A 19,492-nucleotide genomic window follows, 5' to 3' on the forward strand; every position below is an offset into this window, starting at 1 on the left:
CTCCTGGCTGTGGAGCTCCTCGTCTAGCTCTCACGGCTTCAAGTCATCCGACGGTCGGAACGATTACCTCAGAATCTGGTCGGGAGTTCTCAGACCGGAGTTAGAAATTTAAATCGACATTGGGGGCCTGGTCGAGCTCAAAATCGAGCCACGAGATTGGCGTCGATGTCATTGCACTCTGCCAACGACAAACCACAACGATTCATTATTATCGCTAAGTACCCAAATACGGTACTACCGAATTCTATGGACAAAGAAGTCGTTTTTGCGAGGCGCGCGGAGCCATCTCTAGCAGACCACCGATCGGCAGAGCCAGGCGCCGAGAAGCTACTAGAAACTCTTCTAGAGCTCCGCAGGGTGGACCCTAGTCCAGAAACTCTCTCGAACCGCGCCGGGCTCAACGGGTAAGAGTAGCGCGCTCGCTGAGAACGCTATTTCTAGCGTTCAGCAAGTAGGCTAGCGGAAGATGCTTTCCTCTTCCCTGTTCCAATAAGGAATTAGTCAGTGGTCGGGTTGCTCTGATCCGGCTGGTGGTCGCTGGCGAAAGGCTTGAGTCCGGACTCCAAGTACAGGTCCCGGGATCTTTCAGGCCAGGATGGCTAATAAAAAGTGCGCTCGATGTCAAAAGACAGTCTATCCGATCGAGGAGCTCAAATGTCTCGACAAGGTAAGTTTCCTGTTTCTCTCGCGGGGCCTGAGCTCGCTGAAGCCCGTCCAGGAACCCGATACGCTACGCTGGGGCGATGGGCGACAACCTTGCAAGAGGCGCTTCGACTCCCTACATTCTGCCGGCGGCGCGGTCTCGGTCCCAAACTTTCAATTCTGCTTTCCGCTCATTCCAGATTTGGCACAAGCAGTGCTTCAAGTGCCAAGAGTGCGGTATGGTCTTGAGCATGAACACCTATAAAGGCCTGAACAGACTGCCCTACTGTAACGCGTGAGTCTCCGATCGAGGCGACGGCACTGATTTTCTCGTTCGCACTGAATCCTCTATAGGACCTCTTTCAGCTCCCGAAGTGATAGTGGTAGCCTTCAATCGCCTGTCGATGGGCACCTTTCAGCCCGAATGGGTTCATTCCCGATTTCGCGATGTTTTTTTTCGTGTTCCGTGATTTGAGAAAATGCATGTCTAGCGCAGCACAATCGTAAAGGGGAGAGCCCATCTTGGCAAGTGACAACAGGTGTGGTCACACTTTCACGGCTCAACCAGTTTGAGTCACAAGGCTTCTCCGAAATAGGAAGGAGTTGTTACTCCCTCGCTCTGACTTCTTTACTTCCACGAATTTTCACTCAACAGTCACGTACCCCACGCCACGTATACCACCGTTCTTGACACGCCGGAAGCGAGGCGGCTGGCTGAGAACACTAAATTGCAAAGTAACATCAGGTATCATGAAGATTACGAGAAGTCGAAGGGACGAGTCTCAAACTCAGTAAGTCGAAACGAACGTCAATAATTGACTTAGTGGTCCTTTATTCATCACCAGAAACTTTCTCCCTCCATCGCCTAGCGATGAGCACATACCATTGGGAAAATACAAGACCTTCCGTTTACAGCTGACGAACGATCAAGACTTCCGGAAGCAGCTCGACAATAGGTGAGCTTTGAATACAAAAGTTTGGTGTCTGTGCTAGTCGAGAAGCATGTTTATTTCTTAGGGCTTCCACCCTTCGGTCGCTGCGTCGGCCGATCGCGTTGGTCTCAAGAGAGTCAGCAGTTTCACGATCGAGCTCGAGATGCGTCATCTCGTGGCTCACCGTCGTGATGATTCGGCAAGCTGAGATTTGAGCTCCGGATGATTCTCGCTCACAATTGAATAGCTCGATCGGCTTCGAAGTGTCCACCGGAACCTTGTGAAATACGTAGAATGGAGTAGGCGCAAAAAATGGCATATAAATATATGTTTACTCATTCGTGGCTGGAATATGGAGGAGGCACCGGGAGGTATGAATGTCCCAGAGAAACACTAAAACCAAGCTTCTCCGTTTTTGCCTTCCAGCATCCTGAGCCTATCGGATCCCTTCGGCGACTCGGAGAAATTCCGCACAGCCCCGTCAGAAAACGTTGAGAGTTTCTACGAGCCCCTCAGTGGTCGTGGCGGTCTGAAGCTCTACGATCTATATGGAAAACAAAATACGCCGTCGATTCCGAAGTACCAGACCGACGACAGTGTCCTCTCTTTCGGACCGAAATTCAACGCAAGTGAGTTTCAGGGCAGACGTCTGAGTTCGCTACATTCCACGCTCGAATCGAGGAGCGTGTCCAGAATCGACACATAGGATGTTGGTCAAGGAAATATACTGACTGTTTTTGTTCCGGACTTTCAGGTTCTCTGGGCGATTATGAAATATACAGTCCGATGGACACGCTGCGCCGGACGAAGTCTTGCAAAGCTCCCTCAAGAAACCTCAGCCAACAGCAGCAACCTCAGCAGAATGGATACGCTCCTCAGTATCAACCCTCGCAAGTTTCACCTCAGTACCAATCCTTCAACGAGTCCCCCTCGCGTGCGCCAATGCAACGGCAATCCTCGCAAAATAATATGCAAGACGCTCAAGCTTCTCAGCTCCCCTTCGAGGACGACTCCATGCCGAAACCTGGCCAGAGTCAGTTCGCAGCTGCGCTGAACGCTTTGAAACGGAACGCTCCTCCGCAATCTTTTGGTTTCGGCAACTCACAAGATCCATCGCAGAAACTGGAACAAGAGGCCTCTCAATCGGTTCAGCAGCGGAGCTCGCCCCGTCCCCAACAACAGAAGCCCCTAAGCCCTGCGGTCCAGACGAGCCAACCGTCGATAGATCAGACTTTCTCTCAGCCGACCTTCAGCTCGACAGCATTTCAGCAGAGACCTCAACACCAGAATTATTCCTACCAACAGCAGCAGCAACAACACGACCAACTCCTTCGGCAACAGCGACAGCGAGAGCAGCAGCAACAGCAACAACACCAACAGCAGCAACAGCGACAGAGAGAACAGCTGTTCGATCATCAGAGACAACAAGAGCAACTCCTCCAGCAGCAGAGACAACAGGAGCAACTCCTCCAGCAGCAGAGACAACAAGAGCAACTCCTCCAGCAGCAGAGACAACAGGAGCAACTCCTCCAGCAGCAGAGACAACAGGAGCAACTCCTCCAGCAGCAGCGCCTCCAGCAACAACAGCAAAATCCACATGCATACTACCAGAGGCAATCATCTCAACAGCATCAGCAACAGCAGACACGCGAGAGTCCGCAACAGTCCATCTCAGCAACGAAGTTTCGGCCGTCGCCTCAACACGGTGGGTGTAACCTTGTAGCGAGCGCAAGTTCCGAGTACTACTTGAGGTACTTCCGAGGGGCTTCTCCTCTGCCCAAAGCTGCGCGCCGTGCAAAGAGCAAGTCAAATCAAACGGCGAATCGTTTACCGGTCCTATGGAACATGAAACATCCCTGATGTGTATGTACAGACTAAATGTTGTGGAGAGATGTCACGCTTGTGGAGAGATCACAGCTATCGACCGACGGTGGTCAGCTTCTCATAACTGCTTCTCGCAAGTGCACTCACAAAATACGGGGAAGTCGATGATCGCAGTTGAGACACAGTCACGCACAAGCGACGTACGGGCTATTCCGGAGAACTGGCGAAGGGATTTCTAGCCCCACCGAGACTCAGCAAAACTCCGTAATGAGTGTGAGGGAAACGCAAATTCTAGTCCTTTATTCTTAGCCACATTCGGTTTCTCGCTACATCGGGATTAGGGGTTCCCAATGTCCGAGGAAATTAGGATGCTCGCCTATCTTTTGACACTCCAAAACCCGCCCGTTCATAGTGAATGCTCGTATGTTAGAGGGCTACCCATCTGTTTTTCCATTCCCCGAGATCAGGACAGAACGAGCTCTCTTTTGAGCTATCACCGCGGGATCTATCCAGGGCCTAACGGAATCGCCTATTCGAGCCCTCTCCGAGAATCTTTCTCACTCTTTCGGACATGCATACCTGATTTCAAGCTTTAGAAGGCACGCGTTTATCAGAGGCTGCCCTTTCACACGCGTCAAGCCTCAAAAGCCTGCTCTTCAATTAGAAACTGCTCGCATCTTCGAGACTGCTCTGCAATCAGAATATTCACGACCGGTGTATCCGGATATTTGAAGTTCGAGTTCTGCATCCGCCAAGAAAATTCTCCCCTCTCTTTCTTATTTCGACAACATACGCACAGACGCTCAGGACGACCCGTGGATTCGGCTCGAAGTTGCAAGCTCCATCGAGAATTCCGCATCGGAATCGACTCTGTGGGTTTTCGCTCCGCACCGACAGCCGGGGCTTTCAATAATCCAATTAGTCGAGATTGCTGATACCCGCCGCGGCAGTGAATGCCGAACCCCTGAATAATTCATATGACAGTCGGATCCTTACGGAATTATAGTGTCATCCCGAGACCCGCTGAAAGCACATTCAAGCAGAAATAGCTCGATAGGGAGCGAAATTCTTTCTGAGGAGAATCCTCTGAGAAAGCCGAGTGATCGGCTATTCAACCTCAGGAGCTTATATGCGTTAATCCGAAGACTTTCCCTGTTGCAGGCCTATGCTACATAGCTCTGTACGACTACATGGCGGGAGACATCGACGAAGTCACATTTTGTGAAGGCGATGTGATCGTTAACGGCGATCCGATTGAGGGCGGTTGGATGATTGGCACCGTGCTCCGTAACGGCCAGCGAGGAATGCTGCCCGCAAACTACGTCGAAACAGTCTAGTCGGCTTTCAATCCGAAGCTGACGCTTGGGAGCCTGAGGACCGAGAGAGCGATCGAGGGTAGAGTACCAACTTACGGTCATGTACACCATCATAAGATCATACCACGACTGCGGGGCTGGGACATCGGGGTACCCACCACGTGGATTGATTTTTCCCCGGAATCGGGAGGATCCTCGATGCTTTGCGATAATCGAGCGAAGAAATTTACATGACAATAAATCGGAACACTTTTGAATCGAGTCGCCGGAGATGCTTCCTCTGACCACCCAATGGCTCGGCTGGTTGACTTTCCGGAGCAGCGAAATGAAAGGTCATCGTCGTGTGCCCGGCCCGAGGCGTGCTTGGGAGTTGGTTGGGGCCGGTAGATTTCGCATCTGATACTTCGTTGTGCGGTTGAGGACTTCCCGACCGGCCGCTACTACTACCGGTGGCAATGGTGAATCGGGAGCGAGCCGCACGAGCATCGCTGTCGGGTAAGGATCCAATAAGCCAGCCAGAAGAATGAAAACGAGCGAGCGAGCATTGCTATTTTTTACTTACGACCCGTTTCACAGGTGGTTGGGGCCGAACGGCTCTGCTGCGGCCAAAGTTCTGCATTGTAGTCCCTTGCGGATATAGAAGTCTGCGAGTGAGTGTTTGTTAGCTTGACTGTTTGCCGGCTATTTATCCGGAGCCGTGCAACCGTCCCGCTGCACTCTCTGTGCGCGCGAATTGCCTGGGAAGCTGTTATCGCGCGGCTCATGAAAAGGATATTCATTCTTTCCTGTTGTTCGTCTTCTTCCTCTTTTTTTCCTCCTCATCGAGTGGTAATAGATAAATGGATGGTATAGGACAAGATGCCGAAGGGCAACCCGTCGAAGCATAAGCCGTCCTTACACGGCGGTTCTGAGCCTCTCCGGGCTAGGGAATGGCTCTTATCGCTATTCGACGACTCATGTCAGGAGAATATTTCTCGCGCCCTCCGCTTCCTGATTCCCGAGGGCCAATCTCCGCACGAAAAAGTCAAATCACGGCGCTCCGGATGATTCTTACATCGGATGTCCATATTTAGCGACCCCAAACTCCTCCGCATCTACTTTAGGATAAATCTTCTTCACTCATCCCGGGTCGGAGCGGGGATGCATCGCTCTGCGTTTGAAGGGTAATGCGAAAAGTTCTCGCGAGAGGAAGAGGATTTCCACCGGCTGCGATATCTAGATTTGAATAAGTTTCCTCGCTCGAAGGGGTCAATTCATGGAACGGCAAACGGATGATTTGGGAATCCAGGTTACGCTTTCTTCTCGCTCCGAGTGAGTGAGTCGCTTGTACAAATGCGGCAGGCGGCTACTACTGTGCACGCAGTGCGCTCGGAGCGACCGTCACGAAGAGGAAGACTCATTGATCACTTCCCGATAAGCGACCGCTGGGATGACTGGAACCAAGCTAAGCACTGAAGGAGGGGACCCATCATCTTCGGCTGGTATCCTTCAACTTCAAAGAACAGTAGAAACTTGATTGTATCGCACCCTAAACGAAATAATTTATAGGTATGTAGATGCGAACCACATCAGAAGATCATCGGGTGCATGCTTTGAACGCTTTATAACTCTCCTAATGTAACTTATGGGAGGTAAACAACGGGTTGTCGTCTCCACCCCAAACTAGCGTCAACGAATAGTCTTTGTTCATAATAGCGTTTCTCCGCTCCTGATACGAACCCTGCGCCACGGCTTCCCCTCCTCTATTATAGTTCGACGTGATCATTATTCAACTCTGATCATCAGAAGGATCGGAGAATTCTGCCAAGTGGTCCTCGAGTTTTTCAAAATGGGTATGTGACGATTCGGACCCCTTTGACCTCATTCATGGATGCAATTTATACAAAACGGCTCTCACCGAGGACGGCCATAGCCTCCCGGATTTGGGGAAATCACGATTCCGCCAGGATATTGATACAAGGAAGGTCGCCACCCCTCGACGAACTTCCTCTTGGAGGTGGTGGGGTTAAGGCGGAATGTCTGATGACTTTTTCTAATTTTCGATTCTATATCCCGAGCTGATTCCCTATCTCCGCGAGGAGCCACAGCTCTCCCACAAAACAGTAATGTCTCTATTTCCTATTGGAACCCGACCCGGAAGCATTACGTCGAACAGTGTAGCGCCCAGCATCGCCCAGAGAAGTCTCTCATCACTCCGTTGATATTTAATGAATCTAATGGATCTCAACCCCGTGAAGTATACAGAGTTCCGGCCTTATTAAGCTCATTCGTACTGTGTCCACCGATCTTCCTCCGGTGGCGCAAATTTTGATCAGCCCTCAAAAAAGTTCCGGAAAGCCATTCATCCCGTTTTCATCGGAGCGGCAAATGTCGCATTCTTCGACTCACTGCCACGCCTGACTGAATTTCATCGTCTTTTTTTTGTGGCCGTATCGAATACTGTTGTCGTTTACGACGACTTCCGCCCATCGTGCCTTGCCAAAAAGCTCGTAAAAAGAATGAGCTGGATCAAAATTAAGAAGACGCGCAAGCGTTCTTCAAATATCAGGCTTCTTCGGAGGGCGTTCGAGATCGAAAATTGTACATTGGATTCTCCGAACTCGATCGAGTGGCCATCAGCTCTTCCTCCCTGGTTGCGCGACTCTTGTTGAGATACCGTCGATTGCTGATCACGCTTAAATGGACGAGTCATTGCGACGCCGACACCCAGTAGCGAGATCCAGAAGAATTCTCAAGGCTGTTTTGACCAACTCGAACCTCTAGCAATCGAGGCAGTGTATCATTATTACAGTAAATCATGTCACAGAATAGTAGCGTCGCGGAAGATCACGCAAGCGCGCACCGCTCCGTTCACCGATGTCAGTAGCCCGCAATGACCGATTACAGTACGCGTTTCGCAACGACGAACAGAGCAGGGAGAAATGACAGATGTAGGTACATACTTCGTCAACGCTTCGATTCAGGCGTTTCTGTGTACTAAAATATTTTTCAATGTTTTCTAGTCTCCAGAAACAAATGCATACTTCATTTATTCACTCATCGATCGAAGAGTTGAGTACTGTTCTCGCCGCAGAGCCTCCTGAGCCTGCCCGGAACTCCCGAAGTGGGGACACAATGGTCAGAAACGAGAGTGAATCGTCTGTGACACGGAAACTTCTGGACAGCATGACCCGGATAAGTGGCCGAATACGAGAGGTTCGGTCGTAGTGACAAAGGTCTTTGGAGCTATTCTGCTCGCTAAATCACAGCAGATCCTCGCTTTTTCCGTTGTTTTTGCCGCTTTCTTCCTGGACGATGATTTCGTGAATGGAATGGAGGGTAATTATCACCTGCGATGACAGGCTGGGCCATGAAGTTCAGCGAATGTTCAAGATAACATTGAGGCAAACTCGAGACAGACGTTCGCATATCATACACTCGGATGCCAAGAGTCGCCTGAAAGAAAGCGAGCGAGTCACCCTTAGTTCAAAGTTTCAAGTCATGGAGCTGGAGCCAAGGGTCACGCGGCGCGCGGGCGGACGCATAGGCGGCAGGATGCCGGGTGCGGCTGCTGTGCCGGACACTTCCGGCTGAGTATCTATTGTGAAAAAGAGCCTTCCTCGTCTACCTTTCCAAACAGGAACCAGTGCTGACGGCCGGTGAGCCGGTTGGCTGCGACTGCCGAGCTGAGAAAATATCGGGATAAGAAAATCGGTGGAATTCTCTTGAAAAACTGTCGTACAAAAACGATGCTCGCCGATCGTGACAAAAAACGAGCAGCCAAAACAAGCAGAAACTCCGAACAGCCGATATATAATTCCCCAGATGCTGGGGGTCGAGGGATCGAGCTGCTGTCGGATCTCAAGGGAATTTCTCCACAGGTTTTCCCATCGGATGCGCGTCATTTTGGGGCTCACCTCCGGAGGGATGAACCCTCGACGAGCTAGCGGTCGAGAGTCCTTGCATCCACCTTCCGAATTTATCTGGATCAGTGAGAAACGATTGCAAAATAATTCTGACAGCCCTACCCATCGGCAGTGTTTTTCCTGAAGAGATGGGCGCAGCCGCGGTCGGGGATCGAGACGAGGGGAGAAGCTGATAGAAAAGCTACCGTCTGGTTGGAATAATACTGAAAATAGAATCTTAAATTACGCGAGAAGTCCTGAGCTAGAATAAGAGCGGCAGCCTCCCAGTGTCCGTTGTTCACGCCGATACCCTTCGGAGGCTCGGATAATGAGCTGAATTTTACGGCGAAAAATCACCGCAAATCGTCGTGCTCAAGGAGGTGAAAGTGCGGGCATCGACCTTGACTAGAATTAATCCGACGCTAAATTCTTGAGTTTTCGATGCCCCTAGCTGCGAAGTCGCCTCAAAGGTCACACCCAGCGAAAAATCGCTACACTGTCTGGAATCATCCCACAACAAACGACGTGTTTTCTTCTCCCACCCATTGCTCCACCCTCGCCGATCGCTATTCCCGATCTCGCACAATCTGGACTCCGGAAAGCGTCGATCTCTATCCGGGTAGGGGGGGAGAGCGAATGCCCCTCCCTTGAAGCATATGAAGATAGAATCTCACAATTTCTGGCGCTTTGGCGCAAAACCTCCATACGACCATTATCGCTCAACTTTCGCCTTTGAGTATACAGTCGATTTGGGCCGGTATCGATCCCGGAGTCAGGCATCGCCTTTCGCAGACCTTTGAGCCGACAATCGGGATCGGTTCTGAATGCCTCGTTCCAACGACACGACTTCAAGCTGTTCTTTCCTTGCCATGTTTAAGCTCTTTCTCCTTTCTCTTCCGGTTGAATTGTGACAGCTCCCGCTGTAGACTTTCTGCCAGTACGGGGCAAGTTTTGTCTTCCCGTCCATGATCAGTCTTCAGCTAAGCTCGGGCTCTGTTAATCTTTCATTTGAGCTGAGCTGCCCAGTCCATAAAACTATCAAGATGGTTTGATGATGGAAAAGCTATCAGTCGCTGGTAGAATTCGACTCCGATTATCTCCAAGTCATGATGATTGACACCCAGCTAGCCGGCCGGCTGGCTATGGCAGATACAGCCCCTTGGCGAGAAAAATCTTCAAGAGCACGTCTCCCGGAATAGCTCTCGCAAAAATGAGTCGCGGGAGTGGATATGGAAACTTGGGGCAATGACGGGCCAAGAGAGGATCGGCCTGGATTCCGCGATGGAAGCTCAAGGGATCTAAGAAATCTCCGCTCCCGGTTTTGCATTTTGAGACACTGCTTAGTGGGCACCCGTTAAGTGATCTGAGGATCCGATCGAATGGATGCAGCGATAATTGAAACTCCTCTTTGATCCGATCTGACGGCCCCAGCGAATCACGAAAAACTTATTCATCCCCTGAACAACATCGGCTGTATGCTGTAGCCTTCGCTTCTGCTGCTACCTCAGCGGTTGCGGCCATATTTGTGCGTCTGCTGAGACAACGATATTTCTTGTTCAGATCAATGATTTTCACTCACCGACTCATTGCTGTTTCCGGGACAAGGGTCACGATCCGAAGTACCACGCTGCGCTACTTGATGTGCTGCGAATGCAACGCAAAGTTTTGGGGCTATCGACGGGATTGTTCCGGACGGATCATGATGAAGACGACGTCGGCGATGCTTTCATTATGTAACAACATTCTGAGACGGTCAGTGGACTTTATTTGCGAATCGGTGCTTCAGGAAAATTAGCGGGAAGACAGTCGTGGATGCGTCCATCGGGATCCGCATGTATTTTTCAATTTCTTCGCGCCGAATGTAAAGAGCAATAGGGAAACCGCCGCATTGCTGATCGGGAACGCGAGGGAGCGACTCCGGTTTCGACCTCAGGTCGACAGATGAACAATAATTCAGCAATACTTCAAGGGAGTCGACGTATTTCTCGGGCGCTTCGTGGGGCGGCTCTTATTCTTTTTTCTTTGACCTGAGTCTTCCAATTGGACCGCTTTAGTCACATTCATTGCCGCGCCACAGTTTTCTGGATCATGTGAGCTCAGCTAAGTGATGCCCATTTCCTACTGAGGGGATTGGGGGTCACGGCTGAATGATCCCCTTGACGCCAATCCCACTCCTCCCCCGGATGTGTCAGTCGGGCAACCACAGATCAGCTCCATGAGACCATGCCGTGATTTCACATTACCTCTTCGGAAGCTCGTCCCACGGCATGCGTCTACTCGTCGTATAGTTGCTCGACTTTGTGCTCGCTCCTAATCGCAAGTACATCTCCTCCTTCATGGCTATCGCTTTCATTGCCGTCGAAGAAAACTTCTAGAGAACAACATTCACGTGGATTCGCACGACAGCTGTAGCTATCCAGATGAAAAGGCAAACCATAGCTCCTTGTGTTTGAAACCCACCCGAGGATTCTCGCCGTGGCTAGCAACGCCTGTCAAAATGAAGTCGGCACGGCGAAAATCAGTAGTCATCACCCGTTTCAGGGAGCCCCTGGGTTCAACTTCTTATCATTCCAGACCACATAGTCTCTTAGTCAAAAATCTATCAGAATTCGTCGGCAAGCGGGTCAGAATGTGATCTCCAGCTTCTCTATGCGGTCAGAAATCTCCCAATCCTGCACGTTCACCGTACTCGATTCAAGTGGAGATGTGGTAGGACGTTTTGTTTCCATGAAGTCGTTCTCCCAAAGGGTTATAGGGGGATAAATTATAATTTATCGAGGAGTCATGGATAATAATTATTATCCATGTCTTCTCGATGAGAAACAACCCCCAGCTCAACGCGAAGCGTTCCTCTACTGAGAAAAACAGGCGTAGTGTTCTGTCGACGTTAATACTGCTTCCGCCCTGAAATATTGCGGTGACGTAACCAGAGTCGTCGGCGGCGTCAGCATCTTCTGACTGCGGCGCGGCCATGGAACAAGACTTTCTATGTAGATTACCGCTACGCACCCGTCCATCACCCATCCATACGCACCTTAATTCACCCGTTTATGGATTCTTCCACTAACCAGGTCGGCTTCGATACAGGAACCAGAGAATTCATCGTCACAGCGTGACGAAACTCGGGGACTCTTCGATAAGAAGAGCATATATTCGCGCGAAGATGGAATCTTCGCTCCATTCATCGCACGCCTAGGACTACATTTCACAGGCGTCATCTGAGCGAGACTCAAGCCCCGGCCATACGAAAGAGATGGAAAACGAGAGTCCTGTGTGAAGCCAGTCTCCTGCGAGGTGTGGGGCGTCGTGGGAGGACACTTGTGCGGGTCGATACCGTACCGGCGTTAGGCCAGGCAGGACTGATAGCACGGAACACGCGCGCATGCTGACATTGTCAGGATCGAGCCGTGGCTCGATCGATATTCCTGACGAGACCCCTTGAAGAATCTATTCCGAGGTCTTCTGGTTAGATAAGACTTGGGTAAAATAAGAATTGGGTTGCCGACCGGCACGTGCGAAATTCTGACGATCCGAAGGATCCGATCTGAGCGTTTAGAAGCCCCGACGAAAGCACCTTCCAGAAAGCATGGACAGAGTCCGTGGAGTCTTCTCGAGCTGCTCCTTCGGGACTCGGCTCGGGATTCGGCCATCGCATCGTATGAGTCTCTAGTAAGATTCGAGATCGCTCCTCTGATAGACGGAGGCATGGGCGTTCGGGAAGGAAACGGGTGCCCGCCGTGAGCCGTGGCAGATGGATTTGACGGGGGAAAAGACGCAAAGATGCGTTTTTATCGGAGCTTCCGCCTCAAGGGAGGATGACATCGGGAGCTGGTGAGTGTGATGAGCAAAGAGCTGCGAAAGAACGATGGAAAAACCGGGGATGAAGAAAAAGGCGAGTCTCCTCCGAATCGTTCCCGCCCCTTTGAAAAGTTTTTACTTTCAAAAAGAAGCATTGTCTGAATCGCTGACTGCTCCGCTGACTGTGTCAGTCTGCTTGCTTCGTTTGGATAAACGTGTAGATGTTGTCGCAGTAGAATAGAGCTCGAAGAAGTAAGCATTGATGGCGATTAAAGCGATGGTGTGAGAAGCAACCGAACATCATCATGAGGATCGCTTCGTGGACCAACGCTCCCACCGGGTCGCTCTCGCGCTCGCTTGAACATCTGTTCCACCCGGAATCTACCTTGTTTTCTCAGGTTCTCGGCTATCGGACTCCGACTTGAATTCCGATTCAATCCGACTAACAGCAGGAAGACATGAGGGACCGAGAGTCTCGCAGAGAATCACGCAGAAAATAGAGGAGTCTGTCACATCGCAGCTCGACAGAGGGCCGGGGCTCAATACCACCCAGAATCATCGTCCGAGCGGCGCGACTGTCTAGAAATGCGAGACCGAAGCAAGAACTGAAAGTGAAAATTTAATTTGAATTTGAAGGGAAGCTGGATCAGATGGACGCCGGAGCAACAACTGCTCGCTGGTTGTTGAGCAGCTCCGACACACGCGGCATGGAAGCAGGGGAGGGAAGAGAGGGTGGTGAACACTTAAAAGGCCCGCGAGACCCGGATCGCAGACAGTTTGTGTGCTTTTATTCGATTCGTGTGCTCTGTGTGATTCCGACCAACGCGAGCGAGCCATGTTTAAAGGATTGGCTATCGCTGTAATATGCGTAGCTGGTGGTAAGTTCGATCGCTTCGTTCAATTAGATTATCCGACCCGAGCCTGTCCCGAAAACACGTCTCACGATCGAACCGACCCGATCCAGAAATCATGAGATCAATGATCAACCTGGGCAACCAGGAAATGTGCGAAGCGCTGCCGGATACCTTACGGCTCCTGTGAAGTCTGACTGAATGGATACTTTTCGACCCTCATCCCTCGAACGTATACTCTACCTGGTGCCTCGAAGCGGGGATCATTTCAAAGGGCCGGAGCTTGCCCCTCCAGAGCTCCGCTCGGAATCGAGAAGTCATTTTCCGATGGTTTCCCGCGAGAGGGAGAGAATTCCCACCAAAAGAGAACGCCACTTTTCGGAAGCACTCCCTGGCGAACACACCCTCGTTATGCAACAATCGTTCAGTATTGCGGGAGCTAAGCGAAGAGCATCCGATATCGCTGCGAAGATGGGCATGAACATCACGGTGGCTCGTAGGAAAAATGTCTACATTTCGATAATTGCCGGCACCGCCCAGGAATATGAAATAACCGTTGAATACTTGGAGGCATGGGATCTTCAGAAAAACAACGGACGTGACCGGTGTTTTGCACTGCGGGGCCTTGTAACCGATTGAATGATTCACAAAAGCAGGCGGTGTCCTTGGCCACTCGACATTATTATCTTATCTGCAATTGATTTCGATTGGCCGACCCGGGTTCAGAGCCTTGTGTTGTCGACGTGAAGGTGAAGATATCGAGATTCGTGACCGGTCCGCTTCGATTCATTCGCGGATCGCGCATATCCTGACGCCGCCGTTCCGATGAAAAATAAGACGACCAAACAAGTCACGTTAACCATAAGCGATGACTTTTAATGAGCATCATCCCAAGTCGACCTTGGTAATGGTCTCAAGGTCGCTCCGAAACGCCAACGCTCCCCTACGACCATTCGATCCGTCGAGGGTTGCGCGAACGGCTCGACGGCTAATTTTGACCCCTGTCTGGAAACACGCGCGCTCGTTCCGTTGACCACCGTTGTCACCGGCCACGCCCAGTTCCGGACGATGTCAAGAGCGTTACGTAACACTCTTATCAGTATCAGTTGCTGCCAATCACCCGAATGGTGCAACCGCGCCCGGTCGATCGGTTGGTCGCTCAAGATTAACCGTTATTTTTCTTTTGCAGCTGCTGCCCAGCAGGGAGCGCGGGCACCGACCAAAGGAACGCCGGTCCAACAAGACGCCTACTACGATTGCGCAGATGATTTCGGTTTTTTCCCACATTCCAAGTCGTGCGATAAGTACTTCGCTTGCAGCAATGGAACCGCTACCCTGAAACTGTGTGGTAACGGTCTCGTCTTCGATGATACCGACCCCCTCCGCGAGAACTGCGCCTACCCATTCTCTGTAAAGTGTGGCGACAGAACCGACCTTGGTGGGTGGCGACTCCTGCGATCAATTCAATGACTAATTACAGCATACCGTAAACAAACCTCCAGCGTGACGCTGACGGTGCATATCACTTGCCTCGAGCGTTATCTAATTCTTTTTTGGCTCCTGTGGAGATCTCCCCCCGAAAAGAGTCGTAGATACAGTTTCGGGAATTCGGCAGGGATGCTCAGAAAAAAAACAGGACCGCCCCCTCGAGCCGTAATTCCGTGAACGAGCTAGTCTGACGGGTTCCCTCCTACTCCTCAGAGCCTCCGATCTCTACTCCTCACTGTCCTCGCCTATACGGAATCTTCCCCGACAACAACAACTGCCGTGTCTTCTACTCGTGCTGGAATGGTGAATCTTCCCGCTACGAGTGCCCCCCTGGACTCGCCTACGACAACGACCAGCGCGTATGCGTATGGGCCGACACGGTCGATCGATGTGACCAACGCGGTAAGTTTCTGCTATCCTGGAATTTCAAGTTTCTACATCCGATGGACTCTATCGAATGATTGGCCCTCGACTCTCATTCCTGGCGACCCACTCACGCCTCATAATTCTCTCTCGTGCAGAGGTTGCCGAAGGTTTCGTGTGCCCCGACCCCTCTGAAGCCGATGCTCCCGGAGTGTTCACTCGTCACGCTCACCCCACCGACTGCCGAAAATTCTACGTTTGCATTGAGGGGCAAGCCAGACCCTACGGATGTTCCATCGGAACAGTTTTCAACGTGGACACGCTCCAGTGCGACGATCCTGAGAATGTTCAAGGATGGTAGGTGTCATAGATCCACCGGAATATGGGTCTATCTCGCCTACAGCAAAGCACAAACCAGCTTCAGTATAACTCATTTCCCCAATTGATCGAGCCTTCCTTCCTTCCTTTCCCCTTTTCCATTTCCTCTTTCCACCTCCTTAACAGTTCCGGACATCAAACTAAACTATAAAAATCATCTGGTTTGCTCCCACTGACGCAATCATAATAATCGTACCTACGCAAGGAGCTAGACGAAACTTCACGGATCTGAAAAAAACGCCTGCATGCGTTGCCACGGAACATGCAAAGTTGCAATGTTTCCTCTCCCGTTGAAACACTGCGCAACAAATAATCGCGATGAACTATTAATCTCGTCTTGTGCCTTTTCTGAAGCTGGTTATGCAAGACTCCTGCATTCGGTTGCATTTTATGAATGATTTCCGTTTCACGATTCGGTATCAATCTTGGTTTTAATTGAACGCGACTGGAGCATGAGCATGAGACTCGGTCAGGTGGCGGTGATATCCCTTCAGTGTCTCCTCGTTGTGTCTAAGACGTGTCCAGCACCTGACCCGCTGCTCGCACTTTTACTAAGCTTTGTGCTTTGCAGTGAGAACTACTACGGAGACGACGCCGAAGTCAAGCTCTTGAAGAAACAGCAGCAGAAGGCCAAGAACAAGGCGAAGGACGATCAATGAGGACAATCAACGACGATTGCGATAGAATCGTTTGCTAGGCCCAGCCTCATCGTGCCTGGTGGATAGAAAAGCTCATCTGAATGGTCCTACGCTTCGTCAGTAGGGCCTCCATCTTCATTTTCAGTCATTCTTCCGTGTGTTGCACGCGTTATGCAGGGAACTTCTGCGGGGGCCGTCGAGGCCGACAGACTATGGGTGTGAACGAAGAAGTGCCAACAAGAAAAAGATGAACAGTGTAGTAATGTACCACACTCGATACGAGCCCGGGACGTTTAGGTTTCAATCAAGTCCCCGGTGAGGGGAGAGATGCTTCCGAGCGAGCGTCCGGAAATGTGTAAGAGAAAAAAGCTAAAATAAATTTATGTATTGCGAGATCGTACCCCGGTAGTACTGAGTTCCGCTTCAGGGGAGTTGAGCTTTGAAGTCTGCAGTTATCATCCCAAAAATTACTGGAGTGGTCTCTGAGAATTGGCGAGCAAAGGCGATTAATCGCCCCGCGGAAGACAGCCGGTCCATCGTCCGTCTCGGATACCGCGAGCAGCCGCGGCAGGTCCAGCAGAGTCGCCATTGGGTAAGAACATCACTAGAAGATTCACTCTTGTCTTCGTGAAGCTCGATAAATTACGAACGGCCATTGAGAACATCCAACTCTCTCGCCCGTTCCAAAAAAGCGTCCAGCTTACGGCATCTCTCCGCAGTAGCGAAGACGGGCTCAAAATGGACCTCCATGACTCCTGGATGATGAAGTAGTGCTTCCGCTCATGTTCAAGCGTTGAATCGTTAAAAAGCCGGAAGCCTCCTCACAATGCCACGAAAATAGGTTTCAGCATAATACTTACAGATTGAAACATTCCTCGGGGGCATTCGACCGCCGCTCCGTGAAGTCTGTTGACAATGGCTGCTCCTGCAACATTCTGCCTGGAGGAATCCCATGTGTTCCAAACGGTCGCGTTGAGTTTCGGCTCCGTGAGTTATCTCCGATTTCCCGGAATCTGCGGCTCCGTGAGTTATTTCCGATTTCCCGGAATCTGCGGCTCCTCATCCCACCTAATCAAGGCCGAGAACCCTAGATAAGACAGAATGGAGAGTTGGAAAGCACAAGAATACCCGGAGGGCTTTGATCCGACGACGTTCGAGATTTTGCATATAAACCAGGGACTGTGCACAGTGTTCTTCGGCGTTTCATTCATCGGTGTCCCGGAGATCCATGGGGTTGGGAAGTCTAACTCTGTCGTGGCGTCGTATAGAGTCTCATCATCGATTCACATTAGGAGCGAGAATAAAATATTCGAAAGCTCTAACAGATAGCATAACCGTTGTTCAACATTCCCGAGAAATGAGTGCTCCTTCCCCCTGTGGGTGTCGATGAGGTCAGTGCTCAACTCTTTCTCGATCCGCTTCCTTCGGCAGAATCTAGATCATGGCCTCGGAATGGAACACTTACAGTCAGACCGCAACGCACAGAACGGAACACAGTTCGGTATCATGAAACGTGATTCTGCCTGAGAGGGCTGATACGATTCGGAAGCCTCGCAAAGCATCATATCTCCTGACCGCTGCCTCGCCTTGAACGGTCAACCCCTATGTCGTTGATACTCCCGTTGCGGCACTTTTTCTTCCGGGCCTCGACCGAGCCCTTCCTTGAAAGGAAAAAACGAAAAAAACAAAAAAAGAATTCCTCCACAAGCCGCTCCCAAGATAGAAGGGACAGAGACTCATCTCGACAAGCGATTAAGATCTGAGATGGAATTGATCAGATTTCCGAGCTCACATGCGATCGAGTTCGGAGCATCGATGACTCTACAATAGCTAAGCTTTTGATACAGCCTGCTTTAGGCCGCGTTCTATGTGCACATTAACAAGACTTCGAGTGAAAACGGTCAGTGATCACCTACAACATTTTCGAGGCTGACAAGGAGCTCTTGTCTCAATCGGCGGCACCCAAAGACGCTCGTACGAACTGTAAGCATACAGTTCTCTCGTGTCGTCTCTGACGTGATCCTCAGACCGTACACGAAATGAATGAGCATCAGTCATGATCTCCCCTTCATAGCCGGGCTTCGGGCATTCGAGGCCATGGCTTATCGGAGAGCATGACCGCGAAAATCTAGTTAGGAATGGAGCTCACGCGGACTATCGTAGAATTCGAAGGAGGATCATCTGGATTTGTGGTCACCGCTGAGTCTACGGGATCCGTGCGAGACCACCCTCTTGCGTAGAAAGAGCTCAGAATGGAATTAGGTACATCGGAAGCGATGACGAGTTTCGCGGCGGCCAGGATATACTCATGGATGAACAGCTGAACGAGCAACTCGATCGAAACTCTTCATCAATCGCTTCTCTTAGTTCATGTACCGTATTCTCTCTAATAGTGGGGCACCCCGGCTCTAACTCTGATGCCCCGAAAAATCTGCCCGGAGTGAGCTCGCGCAACAATCCGTCGGTCATCCCTGCGCCAGATAACGGAGCTTCGGAATGCGAGCTGAGTGGTTGCGCTACCTCTCTCAGAGACGATTCGCCGGTGCATCCAAGTCGGAGTTTGGGGTGCCCTACTATTAGAATCAGGCATTTTGTTCCATTATCGATATTATTCACTACAGATCTAGCTCTATGGATCCTGACGAATTTAGGTGCAGCGTTGCATGCATACATGAACTCAATATTTGATACTCCCACGATTCCAGAATCAAATGACGATAGCGTCTTGACCATGGACTCAGGGCTTTAACCCGGAATCTCTTGATGGCAGTCGTCAATTTTCTGACACATGGCGGTGCGAGATTTCCACTCGAACGAAATGCGGGTAAACTTACTGTAACCGATTTAAATAATGGCGCGCCCAGGGGGAGCGCTTTCCAACAACGATCTCGAATAAATGCCGGCTGTCAAGAGCAGTCTCCGACGTGATCTGGCGTGCCTCATCTCTCTGAAAGCTAGCCTATTACTGTTACTCTCATCCAAGTACTGACTGAGTCTTCTATTATCAATATGCACTTGTATGAACTACCAGCGTCGTTGAGAAGTTTCATGGCGAGCAGTAGTTATCCAAGCTCACTACTTTCCCCGTCAACAGTGATACAGCGAAGATTCTCGGTGCGTTGAGACGCACTTCGTCTCCTCCAAGGTGGGCATTCCCTCAGCTCGTGTAGGCTCTCCAAGAGGCGAAATGTGTTTCGCTTCGCTCGGAGTATTGGGAGGCCTCGTTGTTGTGAAATTTTCTCAGGTCAGCCAGTTTCAGACGGGAAGAGGAATCCAGTACGGGCCTCATTGGCTACATCTATACTTCGCCGCGCCAGCGATATAGAACCCCCGATGCTCAGGTTAGTTCCGGGAGTCAGGACGGAAAAGCCCTGAGGA

At 50.9% G+C, this 19,492-nt stretch overlaps 2 protein-coding genes across 2 annotated transcripts; both read left to right on the forward strand.

The window, feature by feature from the left end:
• The first annotated feature begins 483 nt into the window (after window positions 1–483).
• On the forward strand, window positions 484–4,735 carry LOC100899642 (LIM and SH3 domain protein Lasp). The gene is made up of 7 exons (XM_003741298.1): window positions 484–667; window positions 843–937; window positions 1,298–1,433; window positions 1,558–1,598; window positions 2,001–2,203; window positions 2,329–3,279; window positions 4,560–4,735. Exons 1-7 carry the CDS (start codon window positions 596–598, stop codon window positions 4,733–4,735), a joined length of 1,674 nt encoding a protein of 557 aa, XP_003741346.1. The 5' UTR covers window positions 484–595.
• An 8,439-nt stretch (window positions 4,736–13,174) lies between these two features.
• Window positions 13,175–16,509, forward strand: Gasp (Chitin binding Peritrophin-A domain-containing protein Gasp). The gene is made up of 5 exons (XM_003741288.1): window positions 13,175–13,274; window positions 14,437–14,685; window positions 14,949–15,137; window positions 15,257–15,455; window positions 16,048–16,509. The coding sequence occupies exons 1-5, from the start codon at window positions 13,232–13,234 to the stop codon at window positions 16,133–16,135; spliced, it is 768 nt and encodes a 255-aa protein (XP_003741336.1). The 5' UTR covers window positions 13,175–13,231; the 3' UTR covers window positions 16,136–16,509.
• Window positions 16,510–19,492: the final 2,983 nt, after the last annotated feature.

The sequence above is a fragment of the Galendromus occidentalis genome, unplaced genomic scaffold (assembly GCF_000255335.2).
Source record: "Galendromus occidentalis unplaced genomic scaffold, Mocc_1.1 scf7180000077147, whole genome shotgun sequence".
Classification (NCBI taxonomy): Eukaryota; Metazoa; Arthropoda; class Arachnida; order Mesostigmata; family Phytoseiidae; genus Galendromus; species Galendromus occidentalis.